Below are 25095 nucleotides of genomic sequence, written 5' to 3'. Positions count from 1 at the left end.
TTATGGCACAGGAATGTTTATGTTAAAAAATCGGGAATGTAGGACTAAGGGAGTGATGGGAGCACCGCGGGCCCCTACCGAAAGGTCGGCGGGCCACCTGTTTGAGATGCTGTACGTTCTAAGCCTTACGCCAACGGTGGGCTCACGCAAGCCTTCTGATAGAATTGCCTATGAGGGTTTCGTTACACTCCCACATGAAAATGAACCTTACGGGCACCTTTCACGCCAGGCCACCGTGCTCTAGTGGCTACAGCACTCGTCTGCTGAACCGCAGGTGACGAGATTAAAACCCGGTGGCAGCGGCTGCATTTTCGATGGAGGCGAAAACGCTGTAGGCCCGTGTGCTCAGATATGGTTGCGTGTTAACGAACCCACTTAACCAAGATTTCTGGAGCTCTCCACAATGGCGTCTCTAATAATCACATGGCGGCTTCGGCGCGTTAAACCCCACATATCAATAAAAGAGCCTTTGACATTTTCCTCCTTCCGATGGTTAGTTGGAAGTGTGGCAGCTTGGGCTAGTTGGTATGGCATGACGATAGTTATAGCGCGAGAACAAAACGACGACACAGAGACAAGACGGACACGAAAGACACGAGCGGTCGCGTCTTTCGTGTCCTTCTTGTCTCTGTGTCATCGTTTTGTTTTTGCGCTATAACTATGGTTAGTGGGACTGTAAAAATGTCCATGTTTCAGTCACGCGCCTTAATTGCACTTTTACGTTTAGATTAGAGCAAGCACCTTAACATGCTGCGGTCTCGTGCACCGGCATGTGACGAAATTTCAAAGAAAGAATTGCAGCAGCACGAGCTCAATTGGTTACTCTGTACATCATTATATGAAAAAAAAAACATAAAGACTGGATACGTACGAAGAGTGAAGGGTCGGTTCTCTTGTGACCCATTATTTGCCAGGCGGCCGCATTTATTTTGTCCACCAAGTTTCTTAATACGCTACCCGCATGCGATTTCGAGTACACGTTTTATTGTGACCTATTTTTCTGGTATTTCTTGCAATTTTTCTGCAGTATATTATGACATTTAAAAAAACTAAAAAGGCGCTATATTTGACTCCAGCGCATTTGTGATGTTTGGTTTCCCCAATTTAAATTTATCTTCACTCAGAAAGGTGGCATATATTCTGCGACAGGCCTCCTCTAGTTAGCCGTCGGGTTCGCCGTGATGAACTCCTTGTGCTTCGGCTCGTCTTCTTCGGAGAGGTCTGGCTTGATGATTGCGCTGACTTTGTCCATGTCTTCCTTGACCATGTGACTGAGCCGCTCGGCGTCTTCCTTCATGCGGATGTTTTCAACGTTGTTGAAGTTGCGCGCTAGCGCGTATCGGACGATTCGCAGCAACTGGTAGCGAGAGAAGCGATTCGTGTTCTTGGCCAGGCTATCGATGTCACCGTCTTTGTACGTGGGCACTCGAAGTTTGCCAAGCTCCGCCTTGAGGATCGCTTTGCGTGCGTCCTCGTTCTCCGGAATGGGAATGTTAATCTTGGCCTCGAACGTTCCCTTCATGTCGTCCGCTATGAGCCAAGGTCTGAAGGAAGTCGCTATAACGATCTCCTTGTATTCCTTCTTATCGGCCAAATCCTTCATGTATTTTTGCAGTTCTGTCCTAATGGCATCCACTACTGGCTTCTTCGCGTCCGGATAGTCCGACAAGTACAGCTCATCTATACCATCCAGAACTAGAACTCCAGTGTTGTGCTTCTTGTAGTTCCTCGTGAGCATCTGCGTCATCTTCGCAGGGTCGTGAGACAGGCCGCCGATGATAAGCTGGTCTATGTCAACAATGAAGATCGACTTCTCAGGGTACTTCACGTAGATGGACTTGGCCAAAAAGGACTTCCCCGTACCGTGAGGTCCATGCAGTAGGATTGTCGATGCAGACTTTGCCTTCGGGTCACTCAGAATCTGGGTGAAGACAAGCTTGGTGGGGTCGATGCCCTGGATATCCTTGTCGAAGTTCAGCTTCTGGCCGGCAATGACAGTTCCAGCAGCAGTGCACCATGGAGGCAGGACCTAAGAGGCAGAAACAGAAATTCTTACTTGGACACGCAAGTCACTTTGCTCGAAATTATTTGAACTCATTACATTCCGCGTAGCTGCTGAATGGCGTGGCGATGAGGTTCTTGACAACAAAGTTTACCCAACGGCATACAATGAACTTACTAGAAACTTTTATCCGAGGAGGCGTAGGTATCCGCCACCACACAGTAAACTGAACGGGCCTCAGGCATTGACGCTCAGTTTATTTCAGGTTGGGGCCTTTCCAAGTTCCGCACTAATGCACAAAGTTTATCCAGGAATTCAGGTGTCAAACACGTGCGTCTTTTGCTCAGACTTTGCTAGTTTAGGCGACATCTCTTGCGGTGCCCTGCGTTACGAGTTGAAGACGCTAAATCAATCGTCCAAGTGGGATGCTGCGCTACGCACTAAGGATATGGGCAAATATATTGGCGCAGCTTTGGGCAGCCCACTGAGTCAACGACGTGGCAGTGAGGTTAGGCCTATCTGTCCTGACCTGTGAGTGACCCGATATACGTTCCAGTTGACGCCGCCACAGACCTAAACATAGATTTTAAAGACGATATAGTCTTTCTAGAAGACCTTCGACGCAAAAAGTTTGGTCTGTCTGTCTGTCTGTTCATTTGTCTTGTCCACTCTTACCGGCATCTGGTACGTGAAACGGCCGACCCCATCCACAGTGGCCACCAATGTTGCTCAAGGTTGAGCGTTCATGCTTGTGCAATCGTCATATAAAAAGCAATTATTGTGCATGTCTGGGGCACCATAACAACACACATATGTTCAGCATATACATCTCTAACTAGAAAACGCATACATAAGTAATTTTAAGGACTGTAGCGCTTATATCGCTGCGCTTACTATGCAACGCTTGCACGGAACGGGGAGTGTTTCCAACGCTTTGCTCAGACGAGATGGTGGTGGCACCTGCCCGTCACCTCACGTTCTACACCTTATCACCTCTGAGATGGGCGCTCACGGCAACTCGCTTTCTTTTCCAAAAGAAACTGCCAGATGGCGCTCATGTCTCACGTGTGACGTGACTTGATGCACTCGTTCGCCTCCACTGCACGCTCGAGGCACTCTAACGCAGCGCCTCCGGAATACCACTCACCAATTTTCTTGCGCAGAACATCAAATAAATGTTTTGTTCACTCTCTTCACACGCAACACTATCGTCTTTCGACGACGTTGGTAGATTACATGAAGATATGGGGCCAATTTTTTTCTTACCATACCATAACTTGAAAACGGTTGGAGTTTTCATAAATTTTTAATATCTTTGTACCCAACTGAAGAAAGAATATTTGTGTAACTATACACTTGTAGACGACGCCACAGACATCATCCATGATGACGATTGAAAACTAAAATATTTCTGGTTCCTCTGCCACATGAGTCAGTATAACATGGAAACAAAACGTGCCTTGACAAAGATAGTTCAGCGTGTATTGCGCATTGTGTGGCCATAAGATGGAATGATCAATTGCTGTATATATGCATGCAACAAATTGTATGGCCACGCAAAGAAGAGCAACCAGATCCAAGCCCCACCGCGATGGTCTAGTAGCTAAGGTACTCGGCTGCTGACCCGCAGGTTGCGGGCTCGAATCCCGGCTGCGGCGGCTGCATTTTCGATGGAGGCGGAAATGCTGTAGGCCCATGTGCTCATGTTTGGGTGCACGTTAAAGAACCCCAGGTGGTCAAATTTTCGGAGCCCTTCTGTCTTAATGGCATCCACTACTGGCTACTCATAATTATATGGTGGTTTTGGGACGTTAAACTCCACATATCAATCAATCAATCAACCAGATACAAACTTTCAGTGTGCTCCTCAAGCAGAAAGGACGCACATAAGAACATACTCTGGACGAGCGTGGACTAACAACTCTCACAGTTCGACAACCTAAGGACTCTGCTCAAACACAAAAGAGGGCACACATAACGAACACGCAAACATACACCACACTAGCGAGAAACTGTCACCATGGCTACCTTTATGTGTGTGGATGGTGCGCTCCTTTCGCAAACGGGGCCAGCGGACATCACACGGGCGGCACGACGACCTTTAAAGCGCCCCCTCTGCGTCCTTAGCGCCATCTCGTTAGTGTTATATAGGAACAAGCTGAAGCCACTGAGCTGTGCGTAGCACCAATGGTAAATGGTGTGTATGAATAGCTCCAATTGGCAAGCTGAATAACATACATTGTGTGGCCGAGTCGATTAGTGCAGGACGCTGCAGAGCGAGTGGTCACATGTGAGTGGCCCCATGACTAAGCTTTTAGGGGTGAAACCGGGAAATTTATAGCAAACTGGTAACAACATTTCAGGTGAGTACAACCGTCTGGTGTAAGAAAATCACTTCAGTGTCGTGTACAAACAAGAGAACATAGACAGGATGTAACACACAGCACTTCCAATATCTCACAGATCACGAATCACACAAGAAAACAAAGAGAAAAGAAGCGCGCAAAAAAAAGCTGTAAATTGGAACAGATTCACATATTACGTGCGACGAGAAGCATTTTTCCCCCGAGTTAGAACGGCAGTAAAGGAAGTTCAATATTTTTGTTCCAAACTCCAAAAAAAAACGTGTATACCACCTTCTGATAAATGCTTCTTCACCCTGAGTTTCAATCTGTTCGGTAAGGTACCAAACCATGATCATTCTAATCTTCTGTAACGCTTGGTATGCAGCTTGTTGGGGTCGCCGCCATGCTTCGGCCATACAGCGGTGACGCCACAAGACGAACATTATGACGTACAGTACGAGTTGTTTAAATAAGCCCTTCTGCGCTGTTGGCTCGAAGGAATTGAAACTCCGAATTGACGACGCACGACGTGCCACACGCCTTTGGCCGCTACGCATTCAAACATCGTGTGGCGGATCGTTTCTCTTTTCCCGCAGTTGGGGCAGTGGTCATTGGGAACGACGCCCCACTTTGACAGTCTCGGACGAGTGGGCAACGCGTCCCATCGCCGCAGCCCTTCAAATTCTCTATTTCCAGTGCGTGGTTGTTCCTCCGTTTCTTCCACTTGCTGGGCCTCCATCTCTGTTTTTCTTCGTCAGTCATCGCGCGACTGATTAATATTTCGATAATGCGTGCGGGTGCGAGCTTTTCAAAGTATTCTTCGGTGGCGTCGCCGTCAACCGAATGCTTGAGGCCCTCTGCTGCCTCATAAAAGGCATGTGGGTGTTCTGCTTGAGGTCCCCGGTACCTTTCCGATGTGAATGCGGCTCCAAGAGTTCCGGTCCAATATAGCAATGAGCTACGGCCAGGATAGTCATTGTCTTGAAACAATTTGTGAACTGTTTTTGTTGCAAGTGCATTTGTGAATGTCGCAACATCTGGCAGACTAAGTCCTCCGCAACTTTTTGGGAGCTTCAGGAACTTTTGTTGAACTTTTGGTGTCTTCCCGTCCCATAGAAAGGCTCCAACCAATGACGCAAGGCGGCTCGCAAAAAGTTTGGTTATGAGTGCATTGTGCCCGATATAAAAAGCATATGCGCATGGTTTGGATTTCACTACCGTCCCTTTGGCGCCAAGTGACGAATTGAAGTCAGTGGCATACGCGAAGACCTGCATGGCTCTATGTACGGCGTCCTCCCAATTTCTTTTGGCCCCCTTCCCGTCTTGAAAGCATGCCCCGAGGACATTTACGGCATCCACGTATTGAATACCACCCGTCAAAGAGCCGTGAAAGCTACCGAAACGAAGGGCTTTGCTTTTCTCCGCATTCAGGAAAACACCCGATAAACTGGCATATACTCTTCGAACAGCTCCAAGAAAGCGCGGTAACTGGCTTGGTTTCGCACGAAAACAGAGATGTGAACCGCATAAGCGGTAATGCTAACTGACTCCAGACCTGTCATTGGAAAGCTCTGAATATTAGGGCACTTTGCCACTTTCCTAAGGAGAGGATCTGTGGAAAAAACAAAGAGCACCGGTGCGATTGGGCATCCCTGGCGAACACCTCTTGTTACTGAAAAGCTTGCTGTCTCCACGTCGTTGATGAGAAGTCGGCTGGTCATGTTGGTGTATAGAAGCTTTATACAACGAATGTACTGCTCAGGCAAACCAAACATTCTAAGTACGCAGTACAGGTAGTCATGTTCAACCCTGTCAAAGGCCTTAGCTTGGTCCAATGGCACGAAAGCACCGGTAACGTTTTTGGCGTTGGCATAGTAGAACAAATCTCTTATCAGAATAAGTGTTTGAAAAATTGACTTACCCGGCACTGCACACGTTTGCGTGGGTGACACTATATCGGGCAGAAGAGGTTTTAACCTCAAGCCAAGTATGGTAGATACACGTTTGTAGTCCGTGTTCAGGAGAGTAATCGGCCTCCATGACCGTGGATCGTCAGGATCCATGCCCTCCTTTGGCAGCAAGGCTACACGGCCCTCACTGAAAGACCTCGGCTTTTGCCCATCAACAATGAACCCGTTAACCATGTCAGTAAGTGCGTCGCCTAGGACGTCGAAGAAAGTTATATAAAACCCAGTCAGTATTCCGTCTCGACCTGGAGCCGTGGTAGTGTTCATTTTCCTCAACGCTTGCCAAACTTCATCTTTCGTCGCCTCAGGACACAGCGTGGGCAAGCCTTCACAAACGTCTGCGATTTTTTGATACTGGTTGTTTTCTCTACAGCGATAATCTGCAGAGCAGAACCTTTCAAAATGCGCCCTAAAGACCTCCTCGATTGATTTCATATCTGTGACAATGCTCTCACACTCTGTCCGTGCTGCACCGGTAATACAGAGCTGGTGTTTTCTTACCCCTACTCGCTGTGCATATGCCAAGTTACCTAGCTCATTCGTAGGCAGGTGCAGTTCCTCTGTGCGTTCAAAAGGCCCGGACCTTAATCTAAACAAGAGGTAGTATTTAGCCTCTTTGGCCCCAACCTACTCTTGAATTGCGCAGGTTAGATTACCTGCGCACTCAAAGATTTGAATACGCCTCCATGTTTCATTCATTTGTGATGTTAGACATGCATGGTGCATTTTCCCGGCCTCCTGTGCAATCACACGCCATTTGGCCTTCAAGTGATCCCATGCTGTCGGCGTAATTTGCGACGTGTCTTCCAAAGACGCATAGATACTCATGCGCGTTTTAGAAACCGAAACGTCTTCCTTTAAAATTGATGAATCCATTCGCCACAACTTGAAGCAATGCCTTCCCAGCTGGGTCTTCAAGATGAACAGCACTGGCATGTGGTCGCTGAGCTTGCGTTGCCCAGGCGCTAAAGAAATGACATCGCATGTCTCTAAACTTGCAGCGAGCTCGTTAGGGATATAGACTACGTCAATCCTGCTCTGAGACGTACCCTGAACGCGCGTGGCTCCCAAGGTGTTCCCGTGAAGCGTTGTCCATGAATCAACCAGCTACAACTCTACATATTTTCTGCAACTCTTTCGAGTGGTATGCGCTTTGTCCTTGTCTAGGGCCTCGGACATCTCGAATTGAATCAAAAACACATTTGAAATTACCTAACGACACGCACGGTGCTGAATTTACCAGGAATAACCTGGCACCTCTAAAAAAGTCATTGCCTCGGGCGCGTAAAAATTGGTGAATCGGATTTTCTGGTCGTTTATCCACATGTCCACCGCAATAACGCGGCTTTCAGCATTTAAGAGGCAATGCGCACCCTGCCTGAACCTAGGATTGACAAACACGGCACTGGTGCCATGCGACTGCGTCTGCGTTAAGGATAAGAAGGCTTCAACCGAAAATCTAGTACGGAAGGACATGACTGGCGTCGTGCCGCGTTCGAAAGTTGGTCTTTTGCAAAAAAGCACGTCGACCCTGAGCGAGCGCACAAGTTTTATTATCTCCTGTTGTTTTACAAGATCTTTGAAACCATGAACATTGATAGTCATGAAAGATAGTCTATCCATTTATTATAAATTTAGGGGGAAACGAAACAATCGTTTTTTCTCTTTAACAGCGATGCGTAAGGGGACGGCACGGCCTCTCCTGTGTCAAGCGGCAGTGGATGAAGTCAACGTGATGATACTCGAATGACCGGCGAGATTTACTCACGCGCACAGATAGAACGGACTCAGTAAGCAACACCAATAATAACAAATATAGTATGCTCAGCATGCAACGTAACTCCCATGAAGCAATTACTATAACAGGGCATAGCCACCACAGCATAGAGCTCACATAATGACGCATGAAGGTTCCATCGTGAATGTCAGTGACATATGGGATACTAAACAGTTTGCATGCATCAGAGACAACAAATTCATAGTAGTTGTACGGCTGCAGGAAGCAAGCATTGCAACGGTACAGGCAACAGGAAGCGGAAAGAATGGATGTGCGCAGCACAAATTAAAAAAAACATCCACACCCGCATCAGGTGATGGATCTCGGTTTGGCGAATCCACTCGGGGCTCTTTGGATGTTCCGGAAGTGGTGACATCACTTCCACTGCTTGAACTACCAGGCTTGGTGCGACGCTGAAAGTTTGTGGCTGTAGACAACTTGTCGGGAGAACACGTATTTTCAGGAGACAAAGATACCGATTGTTAGGCTTCCGAAAATCTGTCACTCCTTAATTTTTGTGATGGTGACCGGCTCCTACGATGTCTGGATGTCTTTTTGGACGCTTCTTCTTGGGCCTGTACAGCGTGTGTGTGAGGCGTTTTAAGTTTTCTTGAAGACGTGGTCTTTACTTCTTTCGTGGGCGTCGTCTTCACGCTACCTTTCAGGCCCACAGGAGGCCGTTTACGGAGCTCATCACTTGCACTTGTTGCCTCGGAAGGTCGGAGCGATTTTCCCGCTTGGCCAGCGCTCCGAGATGCTTGGGACGCTTCCTCCAGTGGTGATGCGTTCGAGGATTGTTCGTTTTTTGTGGCCTTGAGTTCCTCTGATGAAGATATAACAGACGCACTTGGCGTCTCCACAGCATTGCTGGGCTTCTCTGACGACGTTGTGGGAGATGACAACGCTGCGCTGTCCCCAGTCAGCGCAGACACGTCGTTGTCACTCGTTGTGCATGGTGACGCGGCATCAACGCCACTGGCGTCTTCTGTCTTGGCGTCATAAAATTCTGTGTCGGTTGCACTGTCTTCATACCAATAATCTGGAATCTTCTGTGGCCGTGGCTTGGTTTTGCGTTGCAAAAATTTCATGTGCGTGGAGGTTCCAATTTGGGTTGTTCTCTTCGAAGCACTTTCTCCAAGCTCTGGGAATTATTTCAGTGACTGTAAGGTGCTCTGTGCTGTGTCTGCGTATGACTTGGGCCGGAATCAATCTTTCATCACGTGGTCCCCATTACAGCGCTTACACCTGGACACACAATCCTCAGATGTATGGCCGAAGGTGCCATATCGTTAACAGAAGGGTGTTGTGCAAGTAGCCGCAACATGACCTTCTCTGCTGCAGCGTGCGCACACTCTGCGCATACCACGATACTCGAGCATCACGTGGTGACATTGAATTGATAAGAAGTTAGGGGCGGGCTTGGCCATCTCGATTCAGACGATGCGGGTACCAGTGTACGCTGATTGATGCCTTTGCAAGGTAACAAATGTGGTACCCTTCACTTTGCCGTAAGGCTGAAGAGCTGAAATAACTGCGTCATCTGACACGTACGGCGGGAGGCGGAACAGACTGACTTGTACGCTTGGCGCCCCGACTGCTTAAACTTGTAACTTGTGACCTTTTAACTTGAATCCTTGGTTTACCATCAACTTGGTTGCTTGTGCAGCCGACCGAGCCGCAACTACGAACATCGAAGCTCCCAGGTGTTGCAGGAACAGCACCCCTTCACTTCCCTTGACGTCTTCGAGGCCATCGATGATCTCGTCGACAGACGCCGTCCCCTCCGGGACGGTGAAGTTGAAGCAGTGCTCCTTGTGGGGGAGCGCCGCCGGCTTTGACGCCACCTTCGCTGGTCCCGGCAGGGGCCGACGACGATGGGATAAGGCCTAAAAAAAACTGGCTTGCAAAGTCGCGAGTGGACACCCGGCAGCAACGCCGCTGCAACGCTGACCGCGTTGAAGACTGGAACGCCGAAGCTCCTTATAGCGGCAGCCGTTCGTCCGTCGTATCCGTTGTAGTAGTGTGTAACAAGTATAACATTTTGACCTCCAAAGTGGTGCTGGAGAGAGATTTCTTCTGTGCGTTGTTGAACAATATCGGATAGTGGTCAATGTACAGGGCATTGGCTGCTAGGGGGGATGAGAGACAGAAGAATTCGGCTTTTAGTTAACGCGCGCGTTGCGAATTTTTATTGTTCAACAACGCACAGAAGTCAAGAAAGGGTTGGTACGTTGTACTCGCTGCGCGTAACCTCCTAGGTTTTAGAAAGGTTTGGCGAGTGTTGGGCCACAGTGCCATGAATACAGTAAACTAGTATGTACCATGAACTCGAGGTGGTTATTAAAGGTGAGAAGTAGATACGAAGCGCAAGTCGTAAAAAAGTAAAAGCCGAATTATTTTGTCTCTCATTTCCCATTAGCAGCCATTGGCATGTACATTGAGCGCTATCTGACGGGAAAAAGTTGCTTTGTTATACTGGCTGGGCGTAACCTCCTTGGTTTTAGAAAGGTTTAGCCAGCGTTGGGCCGCAGTGCCATGAATACAGTGAACTAGTATATACCATGAACTCGAGGTGCTTAAATGTGGGAAGTAGATGCGAAGCGCAAGCTGTAAGAAAGTGTGCGTGTGCCTCCTCTCGTTAAGTCCTTGAAATGTCCGCTGGATGGCGGTGCTTCTACATGAGGAACATGTGATGAAAAGATGCGAGATGGTGGTACTTGGAGTGTTGAATAGATGGACGAACGGACACACAGACATGGACGGACGCATAGATAGATGCACGGACGGATGGACGCATGGACGGACGCATGGACAGTCGCACAGATGAACGTTCGGACGCACGAACAGACGCGTGCACGGACGGACGGATGGGCGCACGGTTGGCCACACAGACGCACGCAAGGACGGACGGAAGCATGAACGAATGGACGGACGGATGCTTCGCCCCACTCTCCATCATTCACTCCGTGAATACGCTGCCATTTTTTCGGTTGGAGGGCTTGGTTGCATCGTGGTGGCCAGCTACGACCCCTGGGCAACGTAGATATGTGGTGAGTGTCTCCAGTGGGCGTCACCGATTGTTGCAGAATGGCCAAGCACAGCCATGCTGAAAATCCAACTGTAAGCTTCTCCAAGTTGGTTACCGTGGCCGACACTAGCTATGGGGCGGTGGTTGACCTCAGCCACGCAGCGATGTACTTCGGAAGCCGGGCAATGATAGCTCCAGTGGGCGCCACTGCTATGACAAGACGGTCGTCCCATATTGCGACGTCGCTGTTACGGGCTAGTGTGTTAGCCGTGCTTGCTCATTTTAACATCCTGGACAGGCATGTACTTGCCCAACGAAGCATGCTTGTGAGTTAGTACAGGCTGCAAGACCCAGCCCCCGTGATTGACGCCGAGGCCTGTGTACTGCAGTCTGACTCCAGTTCCATGGCCACAAGAAATAAAGACGCTCTCTGGTGACTTTATACAGCGTTCATACGAATTCAAACCGCTAGGATTGAACCTCACGCGGCAGACGCCAGCGTTGCACCAAGGCACCATCTTGCTGCTTCGTTCTAGTTGGTCGCTGTATGACGAATCAGCGTTGTGTTTTCCGCTGATGCATGCTGCCTCAAGAAGTACCGTACGACACTACGGTGGCGCTGGGGTGGACAGCCTATCATCGTCAGGTTAAGCGCACGCCAGGTTGGCAGGTTTCGACACAACAGGTCGATCTTTGTTATCCCCAGCCATGGAGTTCTTGAGTGCAATACGAGCACACTCGGCCAATGATTGCAGTGGAATCGGCAGAAATGCCTCCCGCTGCTCAATGAGGATGCAATTGTTGCTAGACATCTGTGGTTCGAATTTTCAAAATCGGAATTGGGGAAGTAAATGTTAAGGGCCACAGCCCACAGCCCGAAGCTTCATTGCACTACCTCTCGTTATTAAATGCAAAACATTTCTTAGCGAACTTCGGTGACTTTGAGCGTATCTATCTATCTATCTATCTATCTATCTATCTATCTATCTATCTATCTATCTATCTATCTATCTATCTATCTATCTATCTATCTATCTCTCTATCTATCTATCTATCTGTCTATCTATCTATCTATCTATCCATCTATCCATCTATCCATCTATCTATCTATATATCTATCTATCTATTTATCTATCTATCTATCTATCTATCTAGCTGCCTAGAACTTTTAGCTCTCCTGGCCGTTTCGATAATGGTATCGACACCAAATTTGGTATGGCATAACATGACTGCACAAAGAATATGTTTGACTAGTCATAACATAAAAATCACGATATGTATGTCATAAATGTCATAATTAACATTTCATGGTCCCGCAGCTCTTGCGGTGGATTTGTTCGCATGGCATGTTGCAAAACTGGTATGGTATAGCATAATTGCATGGTGAACACAAGCGACAGACCACAACATGAAAATGATGACATGGGTGTCATGTAAAAACATGACTACATGCCACGCTCACGATGCACTGGCGGCCGTTTCGATGGCTTCACTTATACCAAATTTGGTATTGCAAGACGTGAATGAATTACGAAGGTATGATACTGGTGCAAAGATGATTAGCATGAGATGCGTGTGTGTAACAACACGACTACATACTACGCTCGTGATGCCCTCGCGGCCGTTTCGCTAGCTTCACAAATACCAAACTCGGTATTACGCGACACGAATGGACGACATAGGTAGATGTCACATCCAAACATGATAATAATGACATGCGTGTCATGTAACGACATGACTACATGCCACACTAAGTACGCGTTCGCGGCCGTTTCCCTATTTCACATATGCCAAATTTGGTATTACGTGATTCCAATGGATGACGAAGGTATGTGACTGGTGAAAACATGATAATCATGAGGTGTGTGTCATGTGAGAACACGACTACATGCCACAGTAAAGGCACCAATACATTTCGACATGATGTGGTGGCCGTGCTCGCCGGCGTTCATTTTGTCACGTCACGCCGGCATTGCCACGCCAAGTGCCGGTTCTGCCATATACTCGCAGGTACGCACCGCACTGCGTTGAATGGACGCATGCGCGTTTCAGCGCTTATGGCGTCCCTCCGTCACGAAAAGAAGGAGACGCAGTGTTTTCTGGGTAACGAATCGGCGTGAAATGCAGCATGTCGCATTTCGCGCCGGTTGCCGTCGGGCCGGGCCGACGGACGCTGGTCGCGCCGGTCGTGCCTAGCGTCAGACTTGAGAGCGCTCGAGTTTTGCTAACGGTAGCACCGCCGTGCCCAGCGTGCGCACGCGTCCACGTTATATTAGAGTAAATAGGGCCCTTCATGATGTGCACATGGCAGTTTTGGTAGCTCCACATATACCAAATTTAGCGCTACGTGACGTCAATAGATGACGGAATATATGGCCGGTGCAAACATGATAATCCTGAAACGCTTGTCATGTAAGAACATGACAAAATACAACGCTCATAGCGTGCTCACATCTATTTCGCTAGCTCTACATGTTCTCAATTTGGTATCACGTGACGTGAATAGATGATGAAGGTAAACGACACATCGAAACACGATAATCATGACACCGAAGTAATGTGCGGCATCACTTAACTCTACCTCGTAACTTTGTGCTTATTTTAGAGTGGCAGTTCAACTTTTCTCATTCGTGCTTCGCATATAATGAATTCCCACCACACGTGGGATATGACAAGTTTTTTACTATATATATATATATATATATATATATATATATATATATATATATATATATATATATATATATATATATATATATATATATATAAAGTATTGACGATATCATAATTTTATTGAAGTTTCTGCCGCGGGTCCGGCCTTCATCAGAATCGACGAAGGCCGGACCTACGGCCGAAAGGTCAATAAAATCACTTCCTACGTGCGTCTTCTTTACTACGGATATATATATATATATATATATATATATATATATATATATATATATATATATATATATATATATATATATATATATATATACATATATATATATATATATATATATATATATATATATATATATATATATATATATTTATATATATATATATATATATATATGTGTGTGTGTGTGTGTGTGTGTGTGTGTGTGTGTAGTCTCGCATTTTCTGAATGGTGTGGATGGAACGCGGATGGCGTCGCGTCGTGCAGACGCCATCCACGTTCCACCACTCATAAGGCTCATTCATCCTTCCGCATCAGGGGAGATTCTACAGCTGGCACTGTCACAGGGGACCGGACACCAGCCAATGCGAGTATGAGATGTTAAAGGCTTTCGCCCTAGTAACGGAGCCTTATTTTTGTCAGAATTAAATATTGGCAATAATCAGCACCACGGCACATCACGCGCGCATGTCCACTGGTCAACATGCTCTGCTAGCATGACACAACGTTTCTCGCGTGACGAGGTTCTCCTACGACGCGCCATCATTCGAATATGTAGAGGAAAGTTCACGCATGACGCCTCACAGGGACCACCCTTCCAGCGACCCATTGCGCTTAGGTCACATTCACAATGGAGAAGTGGAGCGAAAATGAAAATGGAGCGACATTTGACCGTCGGCGTCCCGTGCCGTTAGGTACGAGGAATGCAAAAACTCATGGTGAGGTGACGTCACTATTGTACGTGGACGTGAGGCAGGGTTGGGGGGAGACGAGGAGGAAGAGGAGGTTAGAAATAAAGAAGATGGCTGACACCCCAGCCTAGTACTGTGTACTATTACAAATTGGCGCAGCCGCGTATACTTTCTGTGCGGACATTCAAGATGTGGGTTGAATTCACCATTGGAGCAAATCAACGCGGTGGCATCCGGATCTTGACCGCAACGCCTCAAGATGAAGTAGAACTAGCTCTTCCGGAAGCAGTGAGCACTGACGCACTTGTTTCCTATATAAGCACTAAAATGAAGATAGCTCCAGACCATTTACTAGCTAAAAGAACGGTGAGGATCAACATGAAACTTCAGGATTATGAGAATTTCGTGCTGACTCCAGTAAGAAACGACGCAAATCCTGCTACCGCTGCTTCGCCTTACAGTTCCGTCGAGCTGATCAACAAGTTTATTGAACTGCACCAAGAACAGAATAGGCAGCAAAATGATTTAATGCGCTTGCTTGTAAACGCGACGGAAAGATTGAGCAGACCGAGTCGCGAACACGTGAAGCTAGACATGTTTGACGGAGAGTCTAGTAGTCCCGAGTGCTGGCTCACGTTTTACGAGTATGCATGCGATGAAAACTACTTGCACAGCGACAAAGATAAAGTTTAAAACATGCGACTATTCCTATCGGGCATAGCAAAAAGTTGGTACGAATGGCGTCTCAACTCTCACAGCAACAAACCATGGCTAGAGTGGAAAGCAAGCTTTTTGAGCTCCTTCAGCGAGAACAAGGTGTTGCTATGGGACAAAGCAATCACGTTTAAATACAGGTCTGGATCTGCACTCAGCTATTTTTATGAGAAAAGGCGCTTGCTACAGCTGGCGGACTCATCTTTGCCTGAGACCTCTGTGGTTTCACTTATCATTCATGGTTTAAGTCCGGACCTCCAGAAGCAAATACAAATGCGCAGACCCAAGACGGTCGAATAACTTCTGCAGAGAATGCGAGACCTCTGCCTCCCGGACCTAGGAACCCAGCGTCAAGCTATGACACCTGCTGCAAAGAATACCGGGGCCACACGAGCTGAGGAACGACGCCCGCTTGCAAGCTGGAGACCTACTACAACACCCGTATCCTTTTTGACCGCACAGGGAAGCTGAGACCATGGCGATGAGCTAGATGATGTAACAAAAAACTAAATAGAGAGGGTCTCGGCTTCCACCCGACGACATCAAGAGAAGCTGTTTATTTGTCTCATACAAGTCTATTGTACATATCTGTTTTTGTGGATGGAAAGGAACGGAGTGCGTTAGTTGACAGCGGAGCAAGCGTCATGGTTATTAACGCAAATATTGTTGAGAGGGCGCAAGTAATAGAGAGAAGACCAGTAGAAGTACACGGATATGATGGAAGACGAGATGTCCACGATAAATGGACTTGTATAACCATATCGTGTCTCGGCAACACTGTCACTGCGCAAGCACTGGTACTCGACGGAGTTCCGTATGAACTACTGCTTTCACGTCCAGTCATCAGTGCACTTCGCCTTAATATCTACTGGATAGGCGAAATTACCACAGAAGAAAAGCGCCGCGCTTTCAACGCTGCAGTTTCGCCTTCAAGAACTCCGCGGAAACCATCGTCAGGTGAAGATGTTAGGACGCTTTACCCGGAATTGCTGTGCCTGAAAGGATATCCTACAGCAACTACGAAGTTTGAGGTTCCATTCCAGCTCAGTGATACGACGATGGTGAGAAAAAAGCCCTATAATATGTCACGATAGAAGAAAGTGTGGCTTGAGAACGAGATTCAAAACATGTTGGATGCGCAGATTATCCGTCCATCCACGTCTACGTTCGCTTCACCCATCACCATTGCACCAAAGCAAGATGTAAGTCTTCAACTCTGCACGGACTACAGACAAATTAATAAGCAGACTGAGCTTTTTCCGTTTCCTATGCCACGTATAGACTCTATCATAGATGAAACGGGTGGCTGCAGAGTTTTCTCGCGCATTGACCGATGTAAAGGATTTTGGCAAGTTCCGATTTCTGAAAAGTGCAAGAAATATTCTGCCTTCATCACGCCCTTTGACATCTATGAGTATCACCGACTTCCATTTGAATGGAAGAACTCACCCACTTGGTTCCAGAAAATGATGAACGACGTCTTGCCACCATTTATCGGGAAGTTTTGTAACGTCTACATAGACGATATAATAGTATACTCCCCCAACGAGGACGAGCACTCAAACAATCTGGCTAGTGTACTTCAAGCACTTTGTGACGCCGAGCTCAAAATTAATGACAAGAAGAGTGAGTTTTTCCAAAGTAAAGTGGTGTTTTTTGGAAGAGTATTTGACGGCCAAACCAAGACAACAAAACAGGAATCAGTCGAAAGAATCGCAAAAATGCAGAAGCCATATGACTTGCACTCTTTGCGGGTATTTCTGGGTCTTGCAGGGCATTTCCGGCCATTCAGTAGAGATTATGCGACCAAAACCAAATGCCTTACAGAAATTACTAAGAAGAATGGGCCATTTCAGTGGACAGCAGAGTGTGAATCTGTTTATCACAGCCTTGTGATCATTATTTCATCGGATCCGGTCCTGACTCTTCAAGGCTTGAAGTTGCCCTTTGAACTGAACACCGATGCTTCTTATTATGGCACCGGCGCAGTGCTTTACCAGAGAGATACCGACTCTCCATGGAGCCGTCAACAGAGGGTCGTCGGGTACTATTCGTACACATTTTCGAAAACTCAACTTAACTACACGACTAAAGAGAAGGAAGCCTTGGCAGTCCTAATGGCCGTATGCTATTTTAGACCTTACCTGGATGGCAGGAGCTTCGAGCTCTTTACGGATCACCAAGCCTTAACGTATATACTTAATCTCGTCGAGCCTCGAGGAAAAATCGCTTGGTGGGTGAGTGAACTCCAGCAGTTTACTTTCATGGTCCACCGCAGGCCTGGAGAACACCTCAAGGACGCAGATGCGCTTTCAAGATTTGCGGTAATTCCTGATCATAAAAATGCCAACGCAACATTGTTGTGGGAGGGAACTGAAGAACTTAAGTTCCATAACGGAATGTTCACAGTCCCAGAAACAATGGTGCCTCGAATTTTGGAGCTCTATGACGACTCCCCGCACTCAGGTGGACATGATGGCTTTTGGAGGACATATCACAAGATTCGTCAGCGTTTCCAGTAGAAACACATGAAAGAGGACGTTCAAAGGTATGCTCAGTCTTGTCATCAATGTCAAGTTCACAAAGCCAAGTACCTTCAGAGAACAGACGAGATGGTTTTGCCTCAACATTCCGACGTACCATTTGAAGTAATTCATCTGGATTTCGCAGAGCTCAAGAAGAAGGCTGCAGGAGTAAGAAGAACGCAGTATTTCCTAGTGGCAATAGACCAGTGCACAAGAATAGTGGCTGCACGGCCGGGAAGGGAAGACGCAAATAGTGTGATCGCTCTTTTGAGTCGGGAGATGTTGAAGAACACGATAATAGTAATATCAGACAATGGGCCAGCGTTTCTCAGTCAGCGTTTGCAAGATTGTGCGAAAGAACGAGGAGTTGTATTGCGACGCTGTGCTCCGTACCATCCTGCAGGAAATGACATGGCTGAAAGAATCATTCGGGATTTGAAGCAGTTCATTTCAATGTATCCAGGTTTTCAGGGTCGATGGAAGTGCTGCTTGGAGGCAGCCATCGCTCATCACAATCGGCCGCACACTGCGAGTTTCGGCTGTAGTCTATATTTTGCAGCTTTCGGAAAGGTACCAGTGCTTCCTGCTGATCAAGAACTTTACACTACAGACCGCCTGCAATTGTGCGAAAAACGAAAACCTTCGGAAGCCTGCCTACCAGCGATACCGGGAAAGTTTGAAGAGGAACTTTGACCGTCACCACAACAGCGGATACCTGAGATACAACTGAACAATCTGGTGCTTGTCAGAAAAGGCTTTCCCGGCACAAAGCAGGTGTACATGGGACCTGATCGCGTGGTGCAGATCGCAGTGCAACATGGCGTTCTCAAAGGGTCGGTTACACCAACAATGATGGTGTGCTGGAGTTTGCGACCATTGGAAACGTTTTCAAGTATGACCCCAAGAGGGATGAGTCTTCAAAGAGGGGGAGTGTACATGGACGTGAGGCAGGCTTGGGGGGAGACGAGGAAGAAGAGGAGGTTAGAAATAAAGAAGATGGCTGACACCCCAGCCTAGTACTGTGTACTATTACAACTATATACCACAATATTGATGTGACATGTTAAAATTTTTGACAATATTTTGACGTCATCATCACGCCATAGTGGCATCACTTCTAGTAACGTCACATGATGACACCATTAAATCATATCGCAGCTCGTTAAAAGTAGTCAGATCACGGAGAAAATGCGAAGATGCACAGATCTTTCGCAAGGCAGCGTTGATAGTTCAGCTGAGAGGAGGAAGTGAATGCTTAAGCATCGCAGTGAGACAAAACTTAGTATGTCAGTTCCTCTTTATTGCTCCTTCCTATGGTTTCGTTACGTGCACTAAGGCGAAAGCCTCGGCTGTATCCTCAAAGAATAAAAGTTGCCGTCGGCGTCACAACGTCCACACGATTGACGCAAAAGGTCACGTCATCAGATATTGCAAATCGTGATGATATGAAAGAGTGACATCGTCACACTTTCATGTCATCATATAGGATATAATTACAGCTTCGTCAGGCCGTCAAGGTGATGTCACCTATTATGGCGTTACATAGTGCCATCACATAGTACATCTTTCGGTCTATGGTGTGCCGATACCAATGAAAGTAAAACATTAGGAGGGTGAAGAGAGCCTCCAATGCTTCCGATCCGGGAAGCTGTGCCAAATGTTTTTGTGCCCAGAAAGTTTTCGAGGACAGGGGGGGGGGGCGGTCTACAGGTTTATTACGAATACTAAAAATACAAAGGTAGCAATAGTTATGGTTTTCTGTTCATCTTATATTAGGAGCATAACGAACCCTTTGGTTTCTATCCGTTGCCTGAACTAGGTTCATATCACATAATAAGCACCAAACTGAAATCACCGTTGAACGCTTGTACCAGAGAGTCGCGCCTTTGTATAAGCTCCTATATGAATAAATAAATTGATTGATACTGGGGGTTTAACGTCCTAAATCCACCACATCGTTATGAGCGACGCCGTAGTAGACGGCTCGACTAATTATGACTACCTGCGATTCTTTGAATTGCTTAACATCTGAGCATATGAGCCTACAGCATTTTCGCCACGTTCAAAAATGCAGCCTCAGCCGCCCGGGGTCCATCCCGCGACCTGCGGGTCAGCAGCTGAGTACCTTAGCCACTAGACCATTGCGGCAGGGTATGACTAGAAATTCATGTTTGCTTTTTAGCTTCATTAGTTATTGAAGAGGTGTAAAAAGAAAACTTCAGTGCACCGGAGAAAGAAGGCATGATAAAATATCTTCGCCATGCCTAGGTATATGTTCTGCACTGCATGTTCACTACTGAGCAATGTTTTACAATTTGACCGCATCAAACGCCACAAAACAGCTGTTACTGAGCTAGTCAAAGCTAATCAGCGATTATAGAACACTCTTTTTTGTATGTCCCTATTTTAACGGACTCCCTACGCTAGCGATGTTTTATATTGCACGTATGACCCAATCAACTAGCTTTGTCAGCTTGCGAGTCTGCATAGAAACAAATAACACACTCGTACGGTTAGTGATACACGCACAACTATATAAAGACTGCTTGCCTGGTGAATAAACAGCCGCCGGCACACAACAAATGCGCAGCGTTTCTCCAGTTCCGCAATTTTTAGGCAGGCCTAGCAAGGTGTTGTGGAACTGCTGCATTACGCATGAGAAGCTTTCAAAAGCGAACAGAAATACGACTGGATTGTGCCTTTGAAGCAAACATACAAGTCTGCTCACCTGTGAGAGCAGGGTGATTTCATACATTCTCTTCAGCTCGGGAAGGCCTTCGACGACCTCGTGCTCAGCGTCACCCGAGAACTCTTTGAGCTTCTGGGCCCTCTCGACGAAGGGAGTGCACGTGTTGCGTATGAGCAGCGCCGCGTTCAAGTATGACTCCATGGCCTTCCGATAGAGCCGGATGGCGTTGGCGAACTGCTTCTTGCCATCCTCAATGTGTGCTTGGTTGGACAGGTCGACGGCTGCCTTAATGTCATTGATGAGCGTCACCGGAATCACCATGACTGTCACCTGCTGCTTGGCCGCCTCGCTACACGTCTCGGAAGACGCAACGCCGTCGCCAATTCTCGAACCCTGGCTCGTGACACTTCGTCGTTTCCCGCGAGTTATGGGGCATAGCTGAGCGTTTCACGCATTACATCGACAGGCTTCTGATGAACAGTGTAACGACCGTTTACCCAATAAACTATAGATGAGGTATCACTATAAGCCAAATAGGCACCCATAAGAAATTAGCACCAAAAAGAGATGGAATTTCTTGAGCTTCGCCTTTAAGAGTTGAACGCAATAGCGGTGTCCTGTCCCTAGTGCGTACTTCAAACATCAGAGCATATTTTAATGTATGATTCTACTCTAAAATCTTAAATTGTGGATTACAAAAGTGTAATAGATAAAGTCGAAAGTTACTTGTGTGAGCGAAGATTTCGTATATGGCTACATTCTGTGTAAAGGGTAGTATGCTTAACGAGCAGCTATGCGAGTCAAATCCCCGAACTTCCTTTAGTCCCACTACGTGCTTTCAAAGAAATATCGCAGTAACATGTGCGCTTTTTGTACTGAGTGGTCGGCTATCGACAGTGAAATCATTATGATAATCACATGTTCTCACGCCTGCTGGTAATGTACGCTTGCACCAAGCTCTAGAAGAGGCCATTATTATTCATCAGATTTGCTAATCAATCAAACACTTCACCTAACACAGAGAGGTCGCTTTATCATATTATATTGGGTTCCTGGACACTGTGGTTTGATTGGAAAAGAAATAGCCGACAGTGAAGCAAGAGCGGCTGTATACAAAGGCTTCATTGACGTCAAGGTATTGTATTCTCAAAGTGACGTCAACACATTTGTTTACATTGCTCATGCGGGAATGCATGGTCACTTATCTGTTCAAACTAGATCGTCCGAACAAGCATCTGCGGGAAAGAGAACACAATATGACTTTTCTATTTCCGGCTAAAACCAGCCGAAGGCAAGCTAGTGTGCTGCACTGGATTTGCCTGGGCATTGCCTTAACTTGACCCTACGTTCACCTAAAAGGTTGTGCTGGCTGCCGCATGGCCGATTAGGTTGATGAAGTGTGCAAAACATTAGCCCATATATTTTGCGACTACCTATTATACGTGACGCAAAGAAACGTGTTAACGACAACGTTGGCAGGCATCGGACGAAGACCGTTTAGAGAAAGTTGCAAATTTGTGAGCAATGTGCAACCATACGGTCTCAAAAACTACTAAAAGAGCTGTTCTAGATTCTATTCAAAACACTGAACAGGATACTAAGCTGTAGAATACTATGTTTGCTGAGAAAGTTCAACTTAAGTTGACGCTGCAAGCAATGGAAAGGAAAATGATAGGTGTAATCTTAAGGGACAAGAAGAGAGCAGTGCATGATGGAAGAAACGGGTGTTAAGGACATCATAGTTGAAATCAAAGAGGAGAAATGGTTACGTGTCGCACAAGCATCACGAAGGCAAGACAGCCGCTGGTCGTTAAGGATCACAGAATGATTCCAAGAGAAGGCAAGCGGATGAAGGGTAGACAAAAGATACGGGGCCAGATTGAATGAGAAACTTCGCGGGTATAAACTTGGAGTCGCAAGCACATGCCTGAGTTGATTGGCGGAATATGGCAAGGGCCGTTGTCCCACATTGAGTGTAGTCAAACAGATGGTGTGAACTGGCCACTGCACATACGCACCATCTCTTCCTGTCCCCATCATGTCCCTTCATCCCTATCGTTTCGCCCTTGGGAGATAGGCTACACAAAACACAAAGGATCACCTCGGGACTAGCGAAGTTTACTGGTACGAATTGAAGTATGTCCACAAAACACCTCAAGGAAATCTACTTTAGCAGCATAGAACGTATGGTAATCCATGGTTCACAGATCTGGTGCCCACTAATATATCCACATAAGAAAAAGCATACAGAGAGGGTCAATAGGCTGAAATAAATCCAAAGAATTCCTTCCGCAAAACCCACCTAACATTTGAAACAGTCTCTAACGCATCCGTGAATGCTGTCGGTAGCATCCCCTCATTTTTTAACAATAGGAAACGGAACAAATTATGTATTATTATCAAAGAAGATAAAAATTTGTCTTTAGTGAAAAATTACTTAATAAAGAAAAGATCGCCAAAGAAATTAGGACTTCATTCATACATACAGAAAAACAAAGAAAATTTAAATACTCAAGGACTATTGGCTGAGCCGCCTAAACCCTTTATACTGATGGATTCGAAATGGAGCACAAATGTGGCAAACCTTCTGTGGTGGTGGACAGATCCAGCAAGGCAGTCAAATATAAACAGGTGAAATTGTTTGACTACTCTGAAAATTTCAAAGCCGGAACTATAGCTATAGAAGGAATAGAGGAAGTAGGGAACATTGATTGCAACAAGTCGTACCAAATATTAACCGGACCAGTTCACATTGGACGCGCCGAAAAAGCCAGACAACACAAACCCAGTTAACATCAAATATGGCTACAACTAATCCACCTGGAAAATTTCCAAATAAGACACAGGCATACAAGGGGAGAATATGCAATGAGCTCGCAGATCAGTTAGCTAAAGAGGCCACCAAAGAAGGTATGGAATACACATTTTCAATGTCGAAGTAATTAGTCAAAAAGCAACTACAAAAATAATGTTCAGAGAAATGAAACCAATATAAAATTTAAAGGAGAGGAACTCGATCCAATACCTAGCAATAGACACAGTGCGAAAAACTCCTTCCCAAGACCTTTCCACAAGGCTATTCGTCCGTGCAAGCGGTAACAGGTTACGGCCGTTTCGTTTTTCTACTTAAAAACATCCTCAATAACGGATCACGAACGATGCATGTGTGCAGAAGAAGCAACAACGTTCGACCATTACTTAGACAAGAGTAAAATCTTAAAAGAGCACTGACATCAAATTTCAAGATCGAGATGTGCCCATCATTCGATCGCTTGGTATGCGTAGGTCTTTTAGGCAAAATTTGAATGGCATCCGTCGCGTGGAAGTCATTTTAATTCTAAGTCAAACGGCGTAGAAAAGCTTAGGAGAAAAAACGACAATAAGCTGCCCTGCGACATCGACAGTAGTGCTACGTGTTCGGTGTGATACATTCCACAAATACCATCCTGAGTGACAATACCCTAGTAGCGATGACGTGTACGATCCGAGTGTTCTTATCGTGGCGCCGACTGGCGCCGAAGTGCAGAAACGCACTCGCTCGTCCACGGCCGGAAACGCAGGTGCTGTCTAGCCCGGCTGTGGCTCGTCGCGTCTGATATTCTTCGCAACAGTTTGAATGATTTCGTGAAATTATCAAGATAAAAACCATCTTTAAAAGAATGGCGAAACGCGAGAGAAATGAGCATGAATAAACGTGTGCTTGTCGGTCAGCACGTCGGGGAAACGTTGTGAGTTGCAGGTGAGTTGCAGTCGTCTAGTTCGAAGCACGGAAAAAGCGATATGAGGGTGTCTTTTCATATCACGTACGTGTTACACATCAACACGACCACAAGCTATCAAAAGTGGAAGGGCGTGTAGTCAGATATCATCGCTAACAAGTAACACGCATGTATCGTTGAATTTTAGTTCATCTGTAGACTTTGCGTCCACGTAAAAGTGGTAATACTGTGTTTACCGCGAGAGGCTGGATAGGTGGGGCCATCTGCAGGCGCAAAAAAGAACCTGACAAGCAGGAAACGTGTTCTAGTTCTCCGCTGACGCGGATGCATATATTTTTAGGAACGTACGAACTGCTACTACTTGGAACCTAGCACGGAGAGAAGGCCAGTGCGATTCCTTATATAAAATATTATTGCGACAAATTTAGGGAGCCCAAGACATAAACGTGACGCTTCGCGTTCTAGTAGGAACAGTGGGCTAATTTCATAGGCGGGTGCTCAAGAAAACAAGACACAGCCAAACTCCAGTTTTGGGCGAGTATACATACAAATCATCACCACCACATCCTGACCACCACATCACGACGTAAACTAGAATGTTTATTGTTGAGTCTACGAAGCAACCCATGTGCCCGTGCTACTGTAGCTGCCACATTTTCTGTATGCGGACTCCAATTCAAGTTTTCAGTATAAATCACTTTTAGGTATTTCATCGATTTCACCTGCGGGATAAAGTGCTGTCTGTAAAGTACA

At 46.5% G+C, this 25095-nt stretch overlaps 1 protein-coding gene across 1 annotated transcript; it reads right to left on the bottom strand.

Moving 5' to 3' along the window:
* Nucleotides 1-1006: 1006 nt before the first annotated feature.
* On the bottom strand, nt 1007-21040 carry LOC119167830 (vacuolar protein sorting-associated protein 4B). Its single transcript, XM_037419340.2, has 2 exons — nt 20663-21040; nt 1007-2029 (listed from the first exon to the last, which is right to left on the bottom strand). The coding sequence occupies exons 1-2, from the start codon at nt 20942-20944 to the stop codon at nt 1157-1159; spliced, it is 1155 nt and encodes a 384-aa protein (XP_037275237.2). The 5' UTR covers nt 20945-21040; the 3' UTR covers nt 1007-1156.
* Between the last annotated feature and the right edge of the window lie 4055 nt (nt 21041-25095).

Source organism: Rhipicephalus microplus, unplaced genomic scaffold (genome assembly GCF_043290135.1).
Source record: "Rhipicephalus microplus isolate Deutch F79 unplaced genomic scaffold, USDA_Rmic scaffold_12, whole genome shotgun sequence".
NCBI classification, from domain to species: domain Eukaryota; kingdom Metazoa; phylum Arthropoda; class Arachnida; order Ixodida; family Ixodidae; genus Rhipicephalus; species Rhipicephalus microplus.
Note: the sequence above shows the minus strand (reverse complement) of the source record. Positions and strands in the feature narration are given on the sequence as shown.